Source organism: Macrobrachium nipponense, chromosome 32 (assembly GCF_015104395.2).
Source record: "Macrobrachium nipponense isolate FS-2020 chromosome 32, ASM1510439v2, whole genome shotgun sequence".
NCBI lineage: Eukaryota > Metazoa > Arthropoda > Malacostraca > Decapoda > Palaemonidae > Macrobrachium > Macrobrachium nipponense.
In genome coordinates this window covers 28318321-28339154 of record NC_061094.1, presented here as the reverse complement: position 1 = coordinate 28339154, position 20834 = coordinate 28318321, and the positions used below count along the sequence as shown (strand labels likewise).

General features: G+C 42.3%; 1 protein-coding gene across 1 annotated transcript in view; it reads right to left on the bottom strand.

Annotated features, from left to right (window-relative positions):
- LOC135207290 (protein artemis-like) overlaps window positions 1-19367 on the bottom strand; it is a 149987-nt gene extending 130620 nt beyond the window's left edge. The window contains exon 1 of the mRNA XM_064238961.1: window positions 19095-19367. Within this exon, the coding sequence (XP_064095031.1) occupies window positions 19095-19342 (248 nt within the window). The 5' untranslated portion in view covers window positions 19343-19367. The remainder of the gene's footprint in view (window positions 1-19094) is intronic.
- Window positions 19368-20834: the final 1467 nt, after the last annotated feature.

The following is a 20834-nucleotide window of genomic DNA, read 5'->3' as shown; positions in this document are numbered from 1 at the left end:
GGCCGAGAACATAATTTTGGAGGAGTTGAACAGCGATCTATGCACAGGATTGATTAGGCTGGAGAAGTGTGCTTGGGAGGAGGCAGAAATCCCAAACCAAGGAACTTCCCCAGTGGCATATCTCCCTGTGGAAAGACGAGAAGGAGAACAAAACACAGCTTTGGGCTTCTCCCTCTTCCCTGACAACCAATTAGTAATACCTAACAGAGCCTTTCTTGAGGAAAACGAGAGTACCATCTTAAGTAGTCTGGTGGACTTTGTTGGTTGTCACACCAGGAATGCAGATCCAGGTGATGTTGGAGCCGATGGGGTGAAGAATGACAGGTAGCAAAAGAAAAAAGTAAAAAAAACTAAAAAAGATAAACATAAGAAGCAAGTTGCTCTTGCTTGAAGTCCTCCTCTACTGAAAAAATGATATTGTTATGATACAATAAAGTTTCATACATACTTACCTGGCAGATATATACATAGCTAAGACTCCGTCGTCCCCGACAGAAATTCAAATTTCGCGCCACTCGCTACAGGTAGGTCAGGTGATCTACCGGCCTGCCCTGGGCGGCAGGACTAGGAACCATTCCCGTTCTCTATCATATTTTCTCTCTTCCACCTATCTCCTGCGGGAAGGCTGGGTGGGCCATTAATCGTATATATCTGCCAGGTAAGTATGTATGAAACTTTATTGTATCATAACAATATCATTTTCATACAATCAACTTACCTGTCAGATATATACATAGCTGATTGGCACCCTTTGGTGAGGGTAAGAGACAGCTACTTATGGAATACACAGGTAAACAACATATGTTGTAGGTATAAATAAACCTTGGTTCCTACCTGATAGGTGGTAGACTTCGTGGGTGCTGCCCAGGAGTCTGCATCACCTCAAGAAACTTTAGCGAGATATATGATCTATGGCCAAGAGTTCTTGTGGGTCTGCCGATGGGGTCTTATCCGCTTACTCGGCAGAGCCTGAAAGGACTTTGTCAATGGTGCTGATCCACTTATATGAACAATACACCTTATTAAGGAGCACACAACCAATCCCGACCACCTGATCCTAACCACCGTGTTAGTATTAAAAATTGTTCCGAGTTATCCACAAACTCTTCACAACAACCATAACTCAAAAACACATTACGCACACACATAATTTTTCAAAAAAAAAAAAAAAAAAAAAAAAAAAAAAAAAAAAAAAAAACAAAAAAAAAAAAAAAAAAAAAAAAAAAAAAAAAAAAAAAGATACTAATCTAATAAGATATCACAAGAGTTCCTTACTGAACAATAGTGACTGGCCGCCAGTGCGACGTCTGCCTTTGTCAGCAGAAAGTCTAGAACATATCTAATAGACGGTAAGTATAAATTAAGGATTGGTGTTATCTCCTATACCCAGTATCGTATCCGCTGACACGAAAGGACCTATACAAAAACAATTCTCATAGGTCACACGAACATCTCTCAAGCAGTGAGATGCAAATACTGAGTTGCATCTCCAAAATGTCGCTTCCAAGATGTTCTTTAGCGACATATTTTTTGATGAAACGAGATGAGATGTCGCTAACTTGCTCTTAACTTCCATGAGCTTTCACTTTTAGAAGTAGAAAGCGTCGTCAGGACAGATCTTATGCACATCTGTAATGACGCTTCTTACAAAGAATGCTAGAGCATTCTTGGACATCAGTCTTGTGGGGTCTTTTACCGCGCACCAAAGACCTTGTGTCGAGCCCCCATCTGGTGTTTTCTCTGAAGATAGAATTTCAGAGCTCTTACAGGACAAAGAGATCTTTCTGCCTCTCTCCCGATTGAGACTCGATAAAAAACCCCTTAAAAACCTCAAAGGTCCTAGGCCAGGGATTCGGAGGGATTCTCGTTTTAGCCAGAAATAAAGCTTTAAACGAGCAAAATGGCTGAGTCCCCTTAAATCCTACTTTATCCTCTAGAGCATGCAGTTCAATAACTCTTTTTGCTGTGGCTAAAGCTAATAGGAACAAACATTTTCCAGTCAGGTCTCGAAAAGATGCCAGATGAGGAGGTTCGAACTTATCAGATGAAAGGAATTTTAAAACTACATCAAGGTTCCAGCTAGGAGGAGCTGGCCCCGACGACTTCGTAGTCTCAAAGGATCTTATGAGATCGTGGAGATCCTTATTCTCTGTTAGATCTAGTCCTCTATTCCTGAAGACTGCAGAAAGCATACTTCTGTAACCCTTTATTGTGGGTACAGATAGATGCGAATCTTCCCTCAAGAATAGTAAGAAATCAGCGATTTCCGTCACAGAGGTAGTGGAGGAGGACAACTTCTTAGACTTGCACCACCTTCTAAACACTTCCCACTTAGACTGAATATACTCGTCTAGTGGAAGCTCGCGGGCTTCCTCGCATCGCGCTTGCAACTTTGCGAGAAAACCCTCTCGCTCTGACAAGTCTTTCGATAGTCGAAAGGCAGTCAGAGCGAGAGCGGGGAGGTTTTGATGATACATCTGGAAGTGTGGTTGTTTGAGAAGATCCGTCCTTCTTGGGAGGGATCTGGGAAAATCTACTGTCCACTCCACCACCTCTGTGAACCAGTCTTGTGCTGGCCAAAAGGGGGCTATCAGGGTCATCCGTGTTCCTTCTGAAGCCACAAATTTCTTCAGAACTAGTCCCAGGATCTTGAACGGAGGAAAAGCGTAGACGTCTACATGAGACCAGTCTAGTAGGAAGGCGTCGACCATCAGAGCTCTGGGATCTTCTACCACCGAACAAAATACCTCCAGTCTTTTGGAAAGGAATGTGGCGAAGAGATCCACATGGAGGAGTCCCCCAAAGAGGAGGACCAGAGACTTCCTGGACACACTCTGAGTGGAGGGTGGCTACTCTGTGTGAAGGCGACCATGATTCCTCCTGCTGTGCCTCTCCGACCCTTACGTTGTTTCTTACTCCACTGAATAAATCTCGTAAGCAGGGAGATATTCCTCTGGGAAGTCCAAAGCAGTAGGTCTCTTGCCAGTTCGTAAAGGAAGAAGGAGTGAGTCCCTCCTTGTTTCCGAATGTAGGCCAACACTGTGGTATTGTCCATATTTACTTGAACAACTTGGTTCGATACCAAAGGTTCTAAGCTCTTTGGAGCCAGATGTACGGCAAAGAGCTCCTTGCAGTTTATGTGCCAGGACACCTGCGCTGCTTCCCAGATGCCTGACACCTCTCTCAAGCCTAAAGTTGCTCCCAACCCTTCTCCGACGCGTCGGAGTATAACACTAGGTTTGGGTTTTGAACCTTCAGGGAGATTCCCTTGTTCTCCTTCAATGGGGGCAACCACCATTCCAAGTGCGGCTTCTTCTCCACTGGAATGGGAAAGGCGTCTGATAGATTTCCTGTCTTCCAACTCCAAGACCTCTTAGGAAAGAACTGAAGTGGACGAATATGCAGTCTTCCTAGAGGAAAGAACTGTTCGAGCGAGGAAAGGGTTCCCAGAAGGCTTAACCATTCCCTCGCCGGCGTCCGTTCTTTCCTTAAGAGAGAGACTTTCTCCAAGCCTCTTGCGAGTTTCTCTTGCGAAGGAAATACTCGAAAACCCCGAGAATCTACCTGATCCCTCCCCAGATAGACTAAGTTCTGTCTGGGGGTCAGCTGCGACTTCTCGAGGTTCACGAGTAATCCCAATGACTTTATCAAGTTCATAGTCAGAATAAGGTCCTCCAAACACTGTCTCTCTGATCTGGCCCTGATGAGCCAGTTGTCCAGATACAGAGAGATATTCACCCATTTTAGGTGAAGAAACCTCGCCACATTCTTCATCAGGCTTGTGAAGACCTGAGGAGCTGTGGAAAGGCCGAAACACAAGGCCCTGAACTGAAAGATTGTTCCCTCCGCCATGAAACGGAGGTACTTCTTCGACGAAGGGTGAATCGTTATGTGAAAATAGGCGTCCTGGAGATCCAGACACACCATCCAATCTCCTTGGCGTAAAGCTGAAAGGACTGAGGCCGAAGTCTCCATGGAGAACTTCTCCTTCTGTACAAATTTGTTCAGAGCGCTGACGTCCAGTACTGGTCTCCAGCCCCCCGAGGCCTTTGCAACCAGAAAAAGGCGATTGTAAAACCCCGGGGAGTTTTGATCCAGTACTAGTTCTATCGCTCTCTTGTCCCACATCTGATCCACCATCAGTCGAAGAGTATCCCTCAGTACAGGGTCCCTGTATTTGGCTGACAGTTCCTGCGGAGTTGACATTAGGGGAGGACTGTCGTGGAAAGGTATAATGTATCCTTTCCTTATCACGGACAAAGATGAGGCGTCCGTGCCTATACGTGCCCAGGCCCTCTGCAAATTCCAAGAGCCTGGCAACCTACTGGTGTTTGGAGGAGAGAAGCATCATTTACCTTTTTAAAGGGACGGAAGGCAGACCTACCTCTCTTCTCAGGAGCCTTCCTTCTTGAGGTGCTTTCTGGATAGGGCCTCCTCGAAAAGGGCTGAACCGAAGTACTCTGTCCTTTCTTTTCCACCGCAGTCGCAGGTCTCTTCTTCCTTGATGACTGAGTAAGAAGGTCTTGAGTCGCCTTCTCAGTTAATGATCGGGAAATGTCTTTCACCAACTGAGAAGGAAACAAAAAGTCTGATAAGGGAGAGTACAAAAGTGCTGCTCTCTGAGAGTGGGAGACCGCTTTGGTCAAAAAAGCACTGAAGACTGTCCTCTTCTTAAGAAGTCCCGCTCCAAATAAAGATGAGATTTCTAAAGAGAGCCATCTTGTACCGCCTTGTCGATACACGACAGTATACAAAGGAGAACTTCTGGGTCGAGTCCTTCTGAATCATGCGCCTTCTTGGACATCACCCCAAGGGACCAATCTAAGAAGTTGAAAACTTCCAATACATGGAAGAGCCCCTTGAGGAGATGATCCAGTTCTGAAATGCCCCAAGTCACACGGGGCAGAGTTTCAAAAACCGTGTCTTCTCGACGCATCGGCTAACGTAGAAAAGTCCGCTTCAGCGAAGACGGGAGAGAAAGGCCCATATTTCTCTCCCGTCTTTTATTACCCAAATTGCCCCTTTTTCCAGCGAGTCTCGCTGGGGGCATGCAGAAGACCGTCCTGACCAGCTCCTCGAATCCATCCACGAATTCAAAGACTGAAGAGCCCTCTTCATAGAAATGGTGGGTTTCATTCTAAGAAAAGATGAAGACTTCTTAGCCTTTGCGCTCGAAAACAGAGAGCGCGGAGGAGGAGGAGCGGCAGGGGTTAAAGCGTCTCCATATTCTTCAAGAAGCAGGGCTGTCAAGACTTTGTAGCTTGACAGTCCTTCTCTTCCACCGATTCTCGTCTTCTGAGTTCTCCTCTAACTCGGGTCTAAGAGGAGACTCCGTCGAAAAATCAGGACGTCTTTCCTCTGGGGGAGACAAATTCCTGATAGGAGAGGGACTAAGGGAGTGATAAAATCTCCTCTTCATAAAAGTTTGAGCTTTGTGAGAAGCTTCCTGCTTGGCTGGCGCCACACGCTTAGGCTGCTCCTCATATAAGGATGACGCCTCGCGCTTGGATGACGCCTCTCGTCCGCCGAGTGTCCTCTCCGACGCCTCGCGCTTGGCTGACTCCTCACGTCTGGGATGACGCCGTCGCGCCTGGAAGACTCTTGCACTCAACTGGGGTCCTGGCTGGCGCCAAAACTTGGCTGGCGCCTCGCGCTTAGATGAACGCTTCACGTCCGGAATGAGTCCTGGCTGGAGTCTCGCGTCCTGATTCCACGCCTCTGTATGACGCCTCGTGCCTGGAAGACGCCTCACGTTTATCTGGCGTCTTGTCTTGCGCTTCGCGTCTGGTATATGCCTCTCTCGATCTCGATCTAGACAGAAAATCTTCTTCTACTTGTTTGGAAGACGAAGCTTCAGGTCTGAAAGACGCCTCGAGTTTGGCAGGGGAGAGAGGACGAGACTTCTTGATCGGAAGAGAAACGTCCTTCTTACGAGGAGGACCTCTAGCCAAAACTCCCACCAATGAGGCTAGCTACTCTTGGACAGCAAGAAGAATTTTCCTTGAAGCTTCTCCCACGTCTTCTTCAATGGGAGGAGAAGGAGAATTCGAAGGCGAGCGATCCGCTACGTCCATGTAGGGAGACGTTGACGCAACCTTCGCCTTTTTGATTGAAGAGGGAGCTTCATCTGAGAAGCGCTCCGGGCTTGAATTCAAATCAGGTTCTCTATAATGCCTTTTCAGGGGCCTGGAAAGGTCCGAATCCTTCCACCCTCGTTTAGGTGAAGGAGAGGGAGAGGAAGAGAAACACTCTCGCAGGACGCTTTTTCTAAAGCGGTTCCTGAGCAGCTGAAGCAAAACAGAGCCTACTGAAGGGACGTCTGACCGTGGGGTGGGGATTCCCCCCACAACGACCTCCTAAGGCTTTCGACTTTCCTTCTCCTCTGGGCATGGGAGCTTGGAAGCGGTCTAGGCCTGGGAGTGTCGCAGAGACGATCAAATGCCCCCTCCACAACACTGGGAGCACTCACTTCACTAAACACTTCACTTTCACTATCCTCACCTTGTAAGACTGCCATTTTGGACTTCATTTTAGAGATTGTAGCCTTCAGATCGGCGATTTCAGAGGCCGATTCTGAAAGTAAAGCTTGTGAATGATTCGACACAGAGGGAGAATCAAAATCATTAAGGTTAGAGATAGGGTCAATAAAAGGCCCAATAGGCCTAGTACTCACTCTTTCAAACGTCTAAACTCTATCCCTCTCTAACTTCCTCAAATAAGAAGTTAAGAGTCTTCCATTCTTCTGCATTCAACCCCTCACATTCATGACAGGTATTAGAAGAAGAACATTCAAACCTACTACATTTACGACATACAGTGTGAGGATCAACCGAAGCCTTCGGCATCCTCACCTTGCAGCCTACATTCACACACATTCTCACACTCACATTTGAGTCAGACATACTGAGAAAAATAAAAAAGCAAGTCCAAATTCAGTCCACAGTAGCGAATGCCAAAAACCACGATCCAAGAATACGTCACCAAAAGGCCCGAGAAACGATGATCAAAAAGGTTGAAATAAGAATCTAAGTCAGGAGGTAGTAACAACAATGTTGATACCACCGGCGACAGAGAAAATATGATAGAAAAACGGGAATGGTTCCTAGTCCTGCCGCCCAGGGCAGGCCGGTAGATCACCTGACCTACCTGTAGTGAGTGGCGCGAAATTTGAATTTCTGTCGGGGACGACAGAGTCTTAGCTATGTATATATCTGACAGGTAAGTTGATTGTATGAAAATTGAAGATGAGTCTAAGTCTGGTTGATCCCAAACTCATGGGTGTCTTCAGAAGTGCCAAATTTTTATCCACAGAAGAAGCTGAAAGCTTATCTGGCGCCAGCGCCAACTAATAGGTGGAGGTACAGAAACAGATTGCCTTACTGACAGGTGAATCTACTGACGAATCGTCTGACAATGGCAAATACTCCACAACAGGAGGCACTAACACTGAATATTGTTTAAAAACAGAGTGCCTGGATCCCACAGGGCACTAAGAAGCTACCAGGAGTTGATTCCCACTGGGCACTTTGAAGCCACTGGCGCTGGTCGCAGACCGCTCAGATCCACTGTGTGCTCAGTTCCCACTGGGCTCTTGACTCCCACTGAAAGGCCCGATTCCAATGGGTTCTCGGACCTCTTCTACAGTAAGACCACGCAGTAACCACATACACCGAGACACCTGGGCACCTGTACTGTGCCAAAAACTACAGGAAAGTTTGGGGACTAGGCTCCCATTCCCTATATCACTTACAAGGGAGCAGGGAAACTTGATTGACATTTGCAAACCTTTTCAATGATCTAGAAGCACCCAGGAAGTGTCAACTTACGTTCCCAATTCGCATCAAAGTCCTAGCCATTGGACGACAAAGTGTGAATATCCACATGGACACTTTTCCAGCAGTTGTCCAACAACTCTTTTTACGTACCTTCCATCAGTTGTCCGACAACTCTTGGTTACGTACCACAGGGTCGTTTGAGGTAGTGACTACCCATAGGTAAACCCCACTGGTCTCCCTTGGATCTTAGTTTGCCTGCTCCCAGGATTAGGGGAGTTTGAGTAACCTAAATCTAGGAGCATCGGTTAGATGGGAAGTCCCCTCCTCCACTGGCGCTACACTTGGCACTACACTCCCACCGAATTAACTAGCATTAACTTTGTCCATCGGGACTTTAACTGAAACTCCAATTTGAGCTACAGTTTGGGAGCCGGGGGAAGAAACCGTCACATGCGCCAAAAGCACAGACACATGAGGCCAACGAGAGACAGATTCCTAGCTTCGGCTCTAGCGGTTGCCTTCCTCTGTCTATTTCTTTCTAGTTTAGCCAAATGAGTTGTTAAAATTTTCCATTTCCCCTGATCCCAATCTTTACACTCGTCACAAGTCAGGTTAGCAGAACTAAACTTTGTCCCATGCAATGATAACTAACTGAAGTCATATACTTGGATGACGTCAACCTGGTATTGCGGCCATTGCTACAATACCATTACCGGTTACCAGAAATACTAGCATCTGACATATCAAGTCACAATCAATGAAGTTTTTATTGTAAAACTAATATTGTAATACCTACCTGAACACCTGAACAAGCCCTGGTCACTTACCAGCCCGAACTATCATTTATTAAAAATTTACCAAATCTTTGGTTAAAATAAACAACAGTGTTGCCAATCTCCTGGCAAACACCCTCGTTACCTAGTTACCAGCCCACCGCTGGTAGCCCTGCCTCACGGGCCGGTCACACCTGCCCTCTGCACGTCAATCATAACTCAATAATTCTGTATGAGAGGGGAGGAGGGTGGGAATCATTCAGGTGTTCAGGTAGGTATTACAATATTAGTTTTGTACAATAAAAAACTTCATATTGCAATACACCCCCTGAAACACCTGAAACAAGCCCGATTAACAACATTAATTTGGAGGTGGGGGGGGAATCAAATCTAACCTACCCGGCCCTCCACTGTACCAGTTGTCAGTCAATATAATTGAGTACACGGGTCAGTCCTCAAGTTCATTTGTCACTCGTCCAGACTATCTCCCATGTGTGGCCTTCTAGGCCTCCCATATGTGGAGGGAAAAACTCCCTGCACCTCTACCCTAAGGTCAAAATTCATTGAGTGCGGGATACAAACCTGTTTCCTCTCAGCTGGCTATGTTCCTCACCGAGGTAGAGGAAAAACTGAAGACCTCCCATGTGGCTCTTAGCCTCTCATGTATGGAGGGAATCTGAAGACCTCCCATGTGGCTCTCGGCCTCTCATGTATGGAGGGGATCTGAAGACCTCACATGTGGCTCTCGGCCTCTCATGTATGGAGGGAAACTGAAGACCTCCCATGTGGCCTTAGGCCTCTCATGTACGGAGGAGACAACCATGTCCATCAGTGCGTCTGCGACGGTGTCGTCGATCATAGTGATGTCCTCTCTTGTAGTGTTGTACCTGCCTGTCTGTACTCTGCCTGGTTGGCACTTGGAAGAATACCCTCAGATAGACCCAGACATGTTCTTTCCTATCTGTCCTAATCCTTAAAATCCTCTCCTGATATATCATATCATGAATACCTTATACATATTCCTAATATTCGCTCCCTACTCTAATACTAACTCAGACAGCAAGATTGTTGGGTTTACAAATAGAATTTAGGCCAAAGGCCGAGTATTGGGACCTATGAGGTCAGTCAGCGCTGAAGGGAAATTGACAAAGTTTGAAAAATGTGACAGGAAGAAAAACCTCTGTTGCACAATGAGTCCAGTGTTAGGAGAGCGTGGAAAATAGGATGAGAGATTATGAAATCAGAAAAGTAAGAGAGAGAGAGAGACCTTACCTTACAGACCTTACAGTTCGTTCGGGTTGCCCCAGGTCCCTCAGTGTGAGGCGCCTCTAATGTCTACCAGAGAGTTGCTAGTACATCTTCCGGTATATTTTGCATCTCCAATCTTGGATGGTCTGGGATGCAGTTTAGATATTTGTCGAGCTTATTCTTAAACACATCTACGCTCACTCCTGATATATTCCTCAGATGAGCTGGCAACGCATTGAATAGACGCTGCATTATCGATGCTGGTGCGTAGTGGATTAATGTTCTGTGTGCTTTCCTTATTTTTCCTGGTATAGTTTTGGGCACTATTAATCTACCTCTGCTTGCTCTTTCTGATATTTTTAGTTCCATGATATTTTCTGTTATTCCTTCTATCTGTTTCCATGCCTGAATTATCATGTAGCGTTCTCTTCTCCTTTCTAGACTATATTTTAAGATTGTAGTCTTTCCCAGTAGTCTAGGTCCTTAACTTCTTCTATTCTAGCTGTAAAGGACCTTTGTACACTCTCTATTTGTGCAATATCCTTTTGATAGTGTGGGTACCATATCATATTGCAATATTCAAGTGGACTACGAACATATGTTTTATAAAGCATAATCATGTGTTCAGCTTTTCTTGTTTTGAAGTGCCGTAACAACATTCCCATTTTTGCTTTACATTTTGCCAACAGAATGGCTATTTGATCATTGCATAACATGTTTCCTATTATCATCACACCAAGGTCTTTAACTGCTTCCTTATTTGTGATTGTCTCATTATTAGGTCCCCTATATGCATATAGCTTTCTCTGTCTCCATAATTTTTATGATTCAAATTTATCAGAGTTAAATACCATCTATTTACCTCTGCCCAATCATATACTTTGTTAAGGTCTCTTTGTAGAGCGTTCCTATCTTCATCACAAGTAATTTCTCTACTTATTCTTGTGTCATCTGCGAAACTACTGTCTATGTCTTCAATCATAATAACAAACAATATTGCAGCTAGCACCGTACCTTGTGGCACACCGGATATTACCTTGGTTTCATCCAATTTCTCATCGTTTGCAATAACTATCTGTTTTCTGTTGTGTAAAAATTCTTTTAACCATCTTCCTACTTTATCTAACGATATTGTGTTTTTCTAATTTTCTTTGCTAATTATTATGGTCTACTTTGTCAAAAGCTTTTGCAAAGTCTAGATCATATTTTTGAATATGTTCTCACGGTGGACTAACAGTTGGGTTTGTGTACTTTTTCCGTACGAAACCGTGTTGTCCTATATTAAACAAATTATTTTTTTTATTAAATGTTTCATAATATGTTTTCTTTCATTACCCTTTCATACACTTTCATAATATGTGATGTTAGACTCACAGGCCTATAATTACTTGCCTCTAGTCTTGATCCACTTTTGAAAGTAGGGGTGATATATGCTAATTTGTGCTCATCATAAATCTTGCCTGTATCTACACTTTGTCTTAATAATATTGCAAGTGGCTTTTGCGATAGAATGAACTACTTTCTTTAACAAAATAGCAGGGACTCCATCCGGCCCTGCAGCAGCTCCATTTTTAATTTCATTAATTGCCTGCACAATATCAGCTTCATTAATTTCTATGTCAGCTAAATATTCACTATTTTCGTCCCTTACTTCTAATATCATTATCTTTCATTATCTATTCTAGGGGTGAATTCTCTCTTATATCGTTCTGCCAGTATGTTGCAAATTTCCTTTTTTTCATTCGTTAATCTCCCTTCAATTCTCAGAGGGCCTATTTCTATTCTTCTTTTATTCATCTTCTTCGCATATGGATACTAGTTTGGGGTTTTGCTTGATATTTAATAGGGTTTTTTCTTCCAAGTCCCGTTTTTCATTTTTCTTTTGATTGTATAATCTTTTGTTCTGCATTTCTATCTTACTTTTTAGTTTCTATAACTTTTCCATGCATTTTTTTCTTTTGCAAGACCTTTTTTCCACTTTCTGATTTTCTGGAACAAGATCCTTCTGTCTCTTGGTATGCATGAATGATGTTTACTTTTCTTCTTCGGTATATTATTTATCCACTATTTTCTCCAATAGTTTTATATAATATCTCCGTATTTACCCTTATGTCATCACTTACGAAAATGTTATCCAATCTTTGTTTAATTCTTCATTAATTTTTTGACCATTTTTATATTTTTACTGTAGAAGTTGTATTTTCCATATCCTTCCCACTTTTTCATTTCTTGCTTATCTCTATTTTCACTTGCTTTGGAATGAACTGTTAATTCTATGACATTATGATCTGAAATACTCGCATTATAAACTATTATTTCTTTAACATAATTCATCTCGTTCACAAATACTAGGTCTAAAGTATTTTCCCTTCTTGTTGGCAGGTGATTTATTTGTTGAATGTTGTATTTCTAGTAGCATATCTAATAGCTTTTCAAATTGCCTCTTATCTTCTGCACTACTATTACTCTCTTTTTTATATGTATAAGAGTCCAAAACCACAGTCTCCTATTCGTTCTTTCCATTCTAAGAAAGGAAAGTTGAAGTCACCAGATAGGAGAATAGTCCCAGTCCTTGTGATTTCTACATATATCATCCAATTTTTCAATTATTAAGTCAAACTCTTTAGTATTAGGTAGGTCTATATATTACTATGTTCATCAATTTTTCAGATTCAAATTCTACCGCTATTAGTTCACATTCTGAGTTACTATATTTCTCATATATTTTTTCCTTGTTTTTTGTCTTTCCCATATATTGCGGTTCCCCCCCCTTGATTCCTATTTTTTCTATCTGATCTATAAGTTTGGAAACCCTTTTTATTTGATCATCATTCCCAGTCTCTTGGGAATACCAGGTTCACTTATATTCATTATATCTATTTTCTTTTCATTTTGGGTTAGTTCTTCTAAGTACTCTATTTTTCTTTTTGAGTTACTCGTAACTAAACCCTGCGCATTCATCACTATGATGGTTTGCGTGTTTTCTCCTTCATTTAATATTGGTAGTAATAAGGATTTTCCCATGTCTCTTTCCTGTTCTGGTATGTTGTTCTTTTTTTTCATTTCCAGAATTCTGACATTAAAAAATCCAACTTTTCCATAATATTTGATCTTCCTTCATCATAATTATTCATTTTGTGTCTGAATCTGCAATTTTCTCCCGTTTCTGCAATATCCTCTTGCATAATAAATACAGTTATTACTCTTGAGTAGAATTTCGGAGCTGATGCTTTGAAATTTTTTGCTGACACCTCTGCATATCTCATTGGTGGTTTGCTTTTCTCTTTTACCTGATATTCTTGATTTCTCTCTTTATTTGTTTCTTTCTTATTTTGGATTTTATTACTTGGTTGGTTATTTATTTGATTATGATTCATGGCTACAGGGTGCATATACGTATTTGCTTTTTGTCGAACTTACATCCTTTTCCTTCTTTTAGGTTTTTACATATTTTTTGATGCAGATCTCTGCAATCATCTCCATAGCCATCTAAGTATGCACATTTACCATATATTTCATAGTTTTGACATGCCTTAGGATGTTTGTAGTAACATCTTTCTCCAAATCTGCAATTCCCTCTCTTTTCAAAAGGTTGCAGATTTTGTCTTTCTTGTCTAGTTTTTTCCTCTTTCCCGTCATTGTGTAGATCTGGGTAGAGCCCTCTTCGGGATTTGCTTTCTGTTGTCATATCGTAATTTATTTCTTCGTAGGTATGCTGTTTTATTGCCTCCATATGTAGTAATCAATGAGTAATCTCTGTCATCCATACTTTTATCTTGTTCTTTGTTTTTCCTTATTTTTTCTGTCATTTCATTTTTGTTTACTTCTCTTCTGTTTTCCTCTTCTTCTTTTTCTTCTTCTTCTTCCTCTTCCTCTTCTTCTTCATCCTCAACTATTGTACATTCATCTTGATTTAATAACATTGGTCTATCCATGATAGACATGTTTGCAAAAAAAACTTTCTTGTATCTTTTCTCAAATCTTGCATTACCTCAGCACACTGTGGATGGGTCGGAATGTTGCATGCAGCACATTTTCTGATTAGGTTTTGTGGATTGACTATGCTATACCAAACCTTACACAGTTTGCATGCTTTTGGCATTCTTTTTCCTAATGCATCAATTAGGATATTCACAAGATTCACCTTATTCATTTTCTTTGTCGGAATATGTTGGTTTATGTATATTTTCTTTATGAGTCTCTTGACCACTTGGATTTTTTATTTGGAACTTCCTTCAATTATTTTCAAGATGTTTTCATTAGATTTGTTCCAGTTTGAAGGATTATATCCTTCTAATATATCTATGAATGCTTTTGTATCTTTTTGGTTAGGACTGTTGCTGATTTCATAGATGAGAAATGCCAGTTCCCTTCCTGCTACCTCATCGTATTGCGAATCTGCTAAACACGCTAAATTACGCCACCTTTTCCCGCAGTTGGAACTTACTGCCATCTTGTTCTGATTTCAGTATTACACTTGTTAAACTAACTTAGAAGACGCTTTATCCTACTATTTTCACACTAATCTTATCACCGATAGTTCACGAACACTTCTAGATATTTCTCAAATTCTAGTCGTATGTTAAACTTGTGATATCTGTTGATTAATCTGACTTCACGCGGGTACGTCTCACCAAGCAAGATGGCTACTACGAGAGAGAGAGAGAGAGAGAGAGAGAGAGAGAGAGAGAGAGAGAGAGAGAGAGAGAGAGAGAGAGAAATACAATAGTCTAGGATAAAGAGAGAATATAAAAATATAAAATCAGGGAAGTGAGAGAGAGAGAGAGAGAGAGAGAGAGAGAGAGAGAGAGAGAGAGAGAGAGAGAGAGAGAGAGAGAGAGAGAGAGAGAGAGAGAGAGAGAGAAATTACAATCGTCTAACATCTCCACCTCTGTAAATTGCACCCTCTTCTAAGTGAAAAGGGTATTATCTTAACGATAATATACTCGTATAACTCCGTACAGCTATGAACAACCGAACGAGAACTTGTTGCTAATGCGATCGACTCCTTTTACAACATCACTTTATTGTATTGATCAGCGTGTGACAGTAATCGAATCCGATAGCAACATCCGTTAATGTATTCATCCGCGTGCGACGGTAATTACTGTATTCATGTTAGAAATGCAGCTGAAGCTAATAAGGCAAAATTACGTGCATCAGCAACCTGGACAGAAGTCCCGAGCTTTTGTATGAATTCAAACACAGCCGTGGTAAAAGAAACTAATAGCATGAAAGAGTTCATTACTGTTATTTTCACACAGACAAAGGATTAATAAAGTATATAAAGTGTAAGGTTCGTAATACCTATGAAAACGAGTGAAAAAAACCAGAACGGAATCCTAAATTTAACGCCATCTAACCCGAGGGAAAAACTAGCTTCCAATGAGACGTACCAGTCAAATTTTGGTCTTAAATTACATCGTAAGACGAACAGTATGACTTTGTTCCATAAGTTAAGTATCCAGATATTCATTAATATGCTAACTAGGGACAAAAACATTAGCCGAGACCAAGTGATATGGTTGAATCTGGAGCCAAGGAAAAAAAAAAAAAAAAAAAAAACAGACTATCCGGCATCTTGTCTGTCTAAGCCACACCTCCTTACAATAGTGCTGTTTGACGACAAGCTAGTGTAATTGTAATTTAATTGAAAAGTAATAAAATAATATTTAAAGGTAATTAAATTAACTTTGATTAGGCCTAATATTAATTTCAGTTGTCATTGTAATTTGATAATAGACTGGTAATAATTTGTAACTGTAATTGACATAAGCGCAATGTAATTACTGATGGCAATAGTCTGTTAAACGTATGAAGACGTCATACAAACGAATTCCTTATATCTGACATCTGATTATATGCCCCAAGATAGATACCTCATTGACTATGTTAAATGTCAACATAGTTGAACACACGTCTCCTTCAAGACGTTTGTACAAACTTGGCATAAGTGAGAGTGTTGTTACGTTAGTCATTTTAGGCAATCAGGAGAGAATGAGATGGACACGGCGACGCAAACCGGTATTCGTCATCCGCTGATTCCAGCGTGAATGACTGCCGAGTTAGTGTTTATACTAGCTAATATGATGATACATATAATACAATTATAATGCTTTAGTCGGACAGAATCTGATCTTCATTCTGTTCGATTACATTCATATTAATTATCCTCAGATCGGATTCTCGTTCGTTTTCAATTACACCTGTACTGAATTATCCGAAGTCAGAATGCCTTGAGCCTACAGCGTTAGTCAATATAAAAATAACTACCGATATGTTTGTACAGCGAATACTTTAGGCTAGGCTAGGCTACTGAATATGCATACAATATATCATCGTGAACCTAGGCTAACCGTAGTTAATTTATTCGATTTCTCTCCATACCAAATATCGTAAGTCAATATGCATTGAACGGAGAATTAGTTGATATTAACAATTATCGTATCGTATAAGTAGAGGAAAGTAACCTAAAAGACGAAAGAGCATATCTGAAAGACTAACCATGGCCTAAAAGCTTCTGATGCAAGGAACTCAAAGCAGGAAAAGGCCTAAAGATGCTCTAAGGACACTGTGCCTCTATAAACTATTACTTTTAATAGAAAACCGACCCGAAGAAGCCTGCACTTCTCTTCCTAAACTAAACACTATGTAGCCTATTATCCCTACTCGTCTATATCTGACCTAGTTTTTATAATCATCCTGAGAACTTACACATCGAGGGAAGGGGAATCTGCTGCCAACACTGCCTGCTCCGCCAGGGTGGGGGGACGGCGATCCTGCCCTGTGGGCTTGCGGATCCCCATAACCCCCCCCAGCACCGGTTTAGTGGGCTGGTTCTGGAACAGGCAGGGGAGAGCTGGAAAAGAACGTTATTAATGTTTTCAGTATCCCTATTGCTCGATCTATCCTCTCTTAATCTTGACATAAAATCGGTAACAGAGATGTCATACTCGATGTCAGCCTACTCTCAAGTCTCTTAAAGAGCACTGTCTCTAAGTCCTTTATCTTGATCTACGTTAGTCTCTTCCTGCCTACACTTACTTCTTAATACGAGACCTTTCCTATGTTTGAGATACCCTAACATCTGGTCCAAAGACCACTCCTGACATTCCAAACATCTGGTCTTTACATTATATTGAACAGGCCTACAATTTACGCATAAGGAATGACTATCGTGTCATAGGGTACTCATCCTTTTCTTGCATTGTTGGCAAAGACGATACGTTTGTTGAACTTCCGCTCGTCGTTTTCTGTGATGTCGTGGCTAAGAATGCAGTAGTCGTTGTCGTAGCTTGTGTTGTTTCTTCCTTTGCAGAATCAATGTCTGATGACAAGGTATTTAGAGCAATCCAACCGTAATCCAAAGGGATGCGTAATTCGTCACCAAAATCAATCAAATCAAAGGTGTAAATGAAGGCCGGGCAAGACCAAAAAGGAGTTCGCTGTAGATACATCTGTACTCCACCGCGAACGATAAGTGATTGACGTGAGAGGGCAGGTGTGACTGGCCCGTGAGGCAGGCTGACCAGCGTGGGCTGGTAACTAGATAACGAGGGTGTTTGCCAGGAGATTGGCAACACTGATCGTTTATTTTAACCAAAGATTTGGTAAATTTTTAATAAATGATGGTTCGGGCTGGTAAGTGACCAGGGCTTGTTCAGGTGTTCAGGGGGTGTATTGCAATATTAAATGTTAATCTAGCTAAACTAAGCTAAATATAATTAGCCTAAAGGATACTAAAATGCAAGATACTTCACCAAATTCTGCGAAAGCTACAACCATCTGGTGAACAAATCCTGAGCAAAACAAAACCAAACCCTGGCATATCCCTACCCCTGGCCCCCATAGCAGTTCCGCCCTCCCAAGGACTCCTCTATGTTGGCTCTCGTCGATACTCTCTAGGTCGAACCTTATCGTTCCGCCATTGAGGCCAATGACCAGCGCTGGCCTTGGAGATGTGACGTCACTCACAATGTCTTCTCAGTCTATGATGTCAGTTGCAGTGGCCACTCATCCTCCTGTCGTTATGACATCATCCCTTCCCAGTGTGACGTCATTGTCTTTTCCCGCCAAGCCATCAGAGGCTTCATTTCAAGCGGTCTTTAAGAAGAAGAATAGTCATAAACGTAGTGTTTCTTCCCCACCTCCCACTAGTAAGAGACCTCATAGAGGGGGGAGTTTTACTCCTCCTCCTGCTTCTTATCCATCACCGCTTTGCCATCGTGTCAGACGGAGGACTTTGTGGCTTTGTCTTCTGTGAGTGAAAGGAGTGCATCACCTTCTGCCTCACACGACTGTATAACAACTATGTACGTTGGTGTTCATGCGAGTGAGAGGAGTGCTTTGCCATCAGCCCCACACGGTCATGTTTCTCCCTCACATGTTCGCGTTCGTGAGGTTGGCAGTGGGGCTCATGAAAGGAAGGCATTCCTGTCTTTGATATATGGCCGTGTATCTCCTGTACGTGTGGGTAATGCATCGTTGACTTCCCTTCACATCTGTGTCTCTCCCTCTCATGTAAGTGTTCGTGACAGTGGGAGTGTTGAGTCTTCTGTATGCATACGCGACTCATCCTTGCACGTAAATGCTGATGATATCAGAGGTGCTACCCACTCTTCATTTGTTCCTATACCAGTTTGTCAGTGTAAGGACGATAAGGCGCCAATTAAGAGGATGAAGGTTGCAGATACGAAGGTGGCTCAAGCTGTGTCTAAGGATTCTTCGTTCAATAAGACTGCAGTTGACGGTCGGAAACATGAGGCTTCCCTGGCCAGCGGATGTGTTTCTTGTTTTCCTGGAAGAGACCTTAACCCTAGGAGTCAATCTCCTTCAGGTAGCCCTCTTCGGCAACGTTGCTTGTCCCAGGACTGTGCACGGTTGGCAACTCTTGGACGTGTACTCGACTCATCACACGTCCACGTAACATGATTCCTCCTGTGAATGCGAACGTATGTAGTTCGCCTGGCATCCGTGTGCATGATCCTTCCCGCAATTGTGTATGTGGTTCTTCACGAGCCTGTACGTGGTTTGAGCCGTTCAAGTAGAAACTAATAGCCATGTAATTACTCAGTGAGTTACTTATATAAAAATATAAAACCAATGTACTTTAAACAACTTGAGAAAGTATGATTAAAATAAATGGAAGCACATAATTCATAACTGGGCCTATACTATATATCTACAGAATGTTCTGTACAGTAAAATGTAAGTCAGAAAACATATCAAACAGTAGGAACCGTGAACTAATTAAAATCTTAACAAAAAAAGTTAAGGAGAACTGGCTCCTATAACTTACATAACAGAACCAGGACAATGTCCTGCAGGTATCAAAGTAACACAAAGTTGGTGACTTGCTTCTTCAGCTACATTAGGTACAGTGATTTTTACTGGCTCTTCAGGTGGAAGTGGTCTAACATATGGGTCAAGAGGTCGGTGTCTGATAGATGCTTGTAGAAAACGAGCGGTGATGTGAGAGCAATACAAATACACCCCACTATTACTCTCAAGATGATCCAAGAACTGAGGTGAGCTAAGCCCAATCATATGATCTGAAATTAAAAGTTTATATTAATTTATAGCAATTACGTAATATTTTTACAATCACAAAGTAAATGAAAACAAGTCATAGAAATTAACAGGAAAAATTACAATTTTATAATAAAAATGACAAATTTTCTAAAATAATTTGTATTTTTCATAGCTACAAACCTGAGATCTTAACAATAGGATAATTTCTAGTGCCTAGCTGGATCCGGTTAAAACGCAGATGAAAGCAAGGAATCTTGTGAGATCTGGCAATGTATGCGTATATCCGGTGAAGAGTGGTCAAAGCCCATTGAGAAGCTATAAATTGATATCTAACCACTCACACCCTGAATGACGTACAAAGATACATGGGAGAATCATTGTATAGGAAACCAAAGAGAAACCAGGGTTTGTTACCACTCCCAACTCCCCCTTGCCAAGGAGTGGAGCATATGCTACTGAATAGAGGGTTTGATATTGTATATTAAGCAACCACACTTTCAGTATGACTACCTTACTCACCTGTATCAGACCAGTCCAGCAAATGATGTGTCTATTTCTTAACCCGCCCGAAGGAAGAAGGAAAGGTACAAGAGAAAGGAGACCAGCCAACTCACTCATTCTCTCATCCACACAATCATCTTAGGTAAGATACAACAGTGCCCTGTTAAGGGCAACTATGAGTTACACCACCTGTTGGGCAGCCACCACAGGACCCAGGGAAAACGTGTCCGTAGATCTGCAGGCAACATCCTTAACAAAGAAAGAGGTGAACGTGGACTGGCGTAACCAAGTACCAGCGCTCAATGTACAGCCAAGTTCTTTTTGAAAGCCAGAGAGGGACCAATACCCTTAACGTCATGCGCTCTAGCTTGCACAGACGTGGTGGCGGAATAATCATGAGGCAAATATGCCTGTCTGATGGCTTCCCGTATCCAAAAAGGGATAGTATTCTTAGACACTTCTTTCTTAGTACGTCCTGTGCTAACACAAAGTCTGCAGCAGTCTGGTCTAAGGTGACAAGTCCTTTTAAGATAGCAACGCAGGGCCCGCCAGGGCACAACAAAAGCTCAAGCATCACCACCCACAAAGTCATTCAGTGATGGAATGGAAAATTAAGTGAACCTGTCATTGTGCACAGAGGGATTTTGGGTCTTGGCCACGAGTTCCGGGACAAATTCGAAGGACACCGACCCCCAACCCCTGGTGTGCTTCACATAATAGCTCAGACTGCGGAGCTCTCCTACCCTCTTCGAAGATACCAAGTTCCTGTCAGATGAGCGACGCAAAGGCATAACACCAAACTCAGGGCTGCCCTGTAGCCTCTAATGACAGAAACAGACAAACCTTTCTCGTCTCTGAGGAAGGTTAAAAAGTCTGCTATTCGCTGAATAGAGGCTGCGAGTGGAGAAAAGGGATTTTGATGAAGGAAAAATCTATTTCTGGGGGAAGACCTGTGTCGCCCGGTGAAAAGGATCCTGCTGCTCACTTTTCTAGTATAAATAGGTTC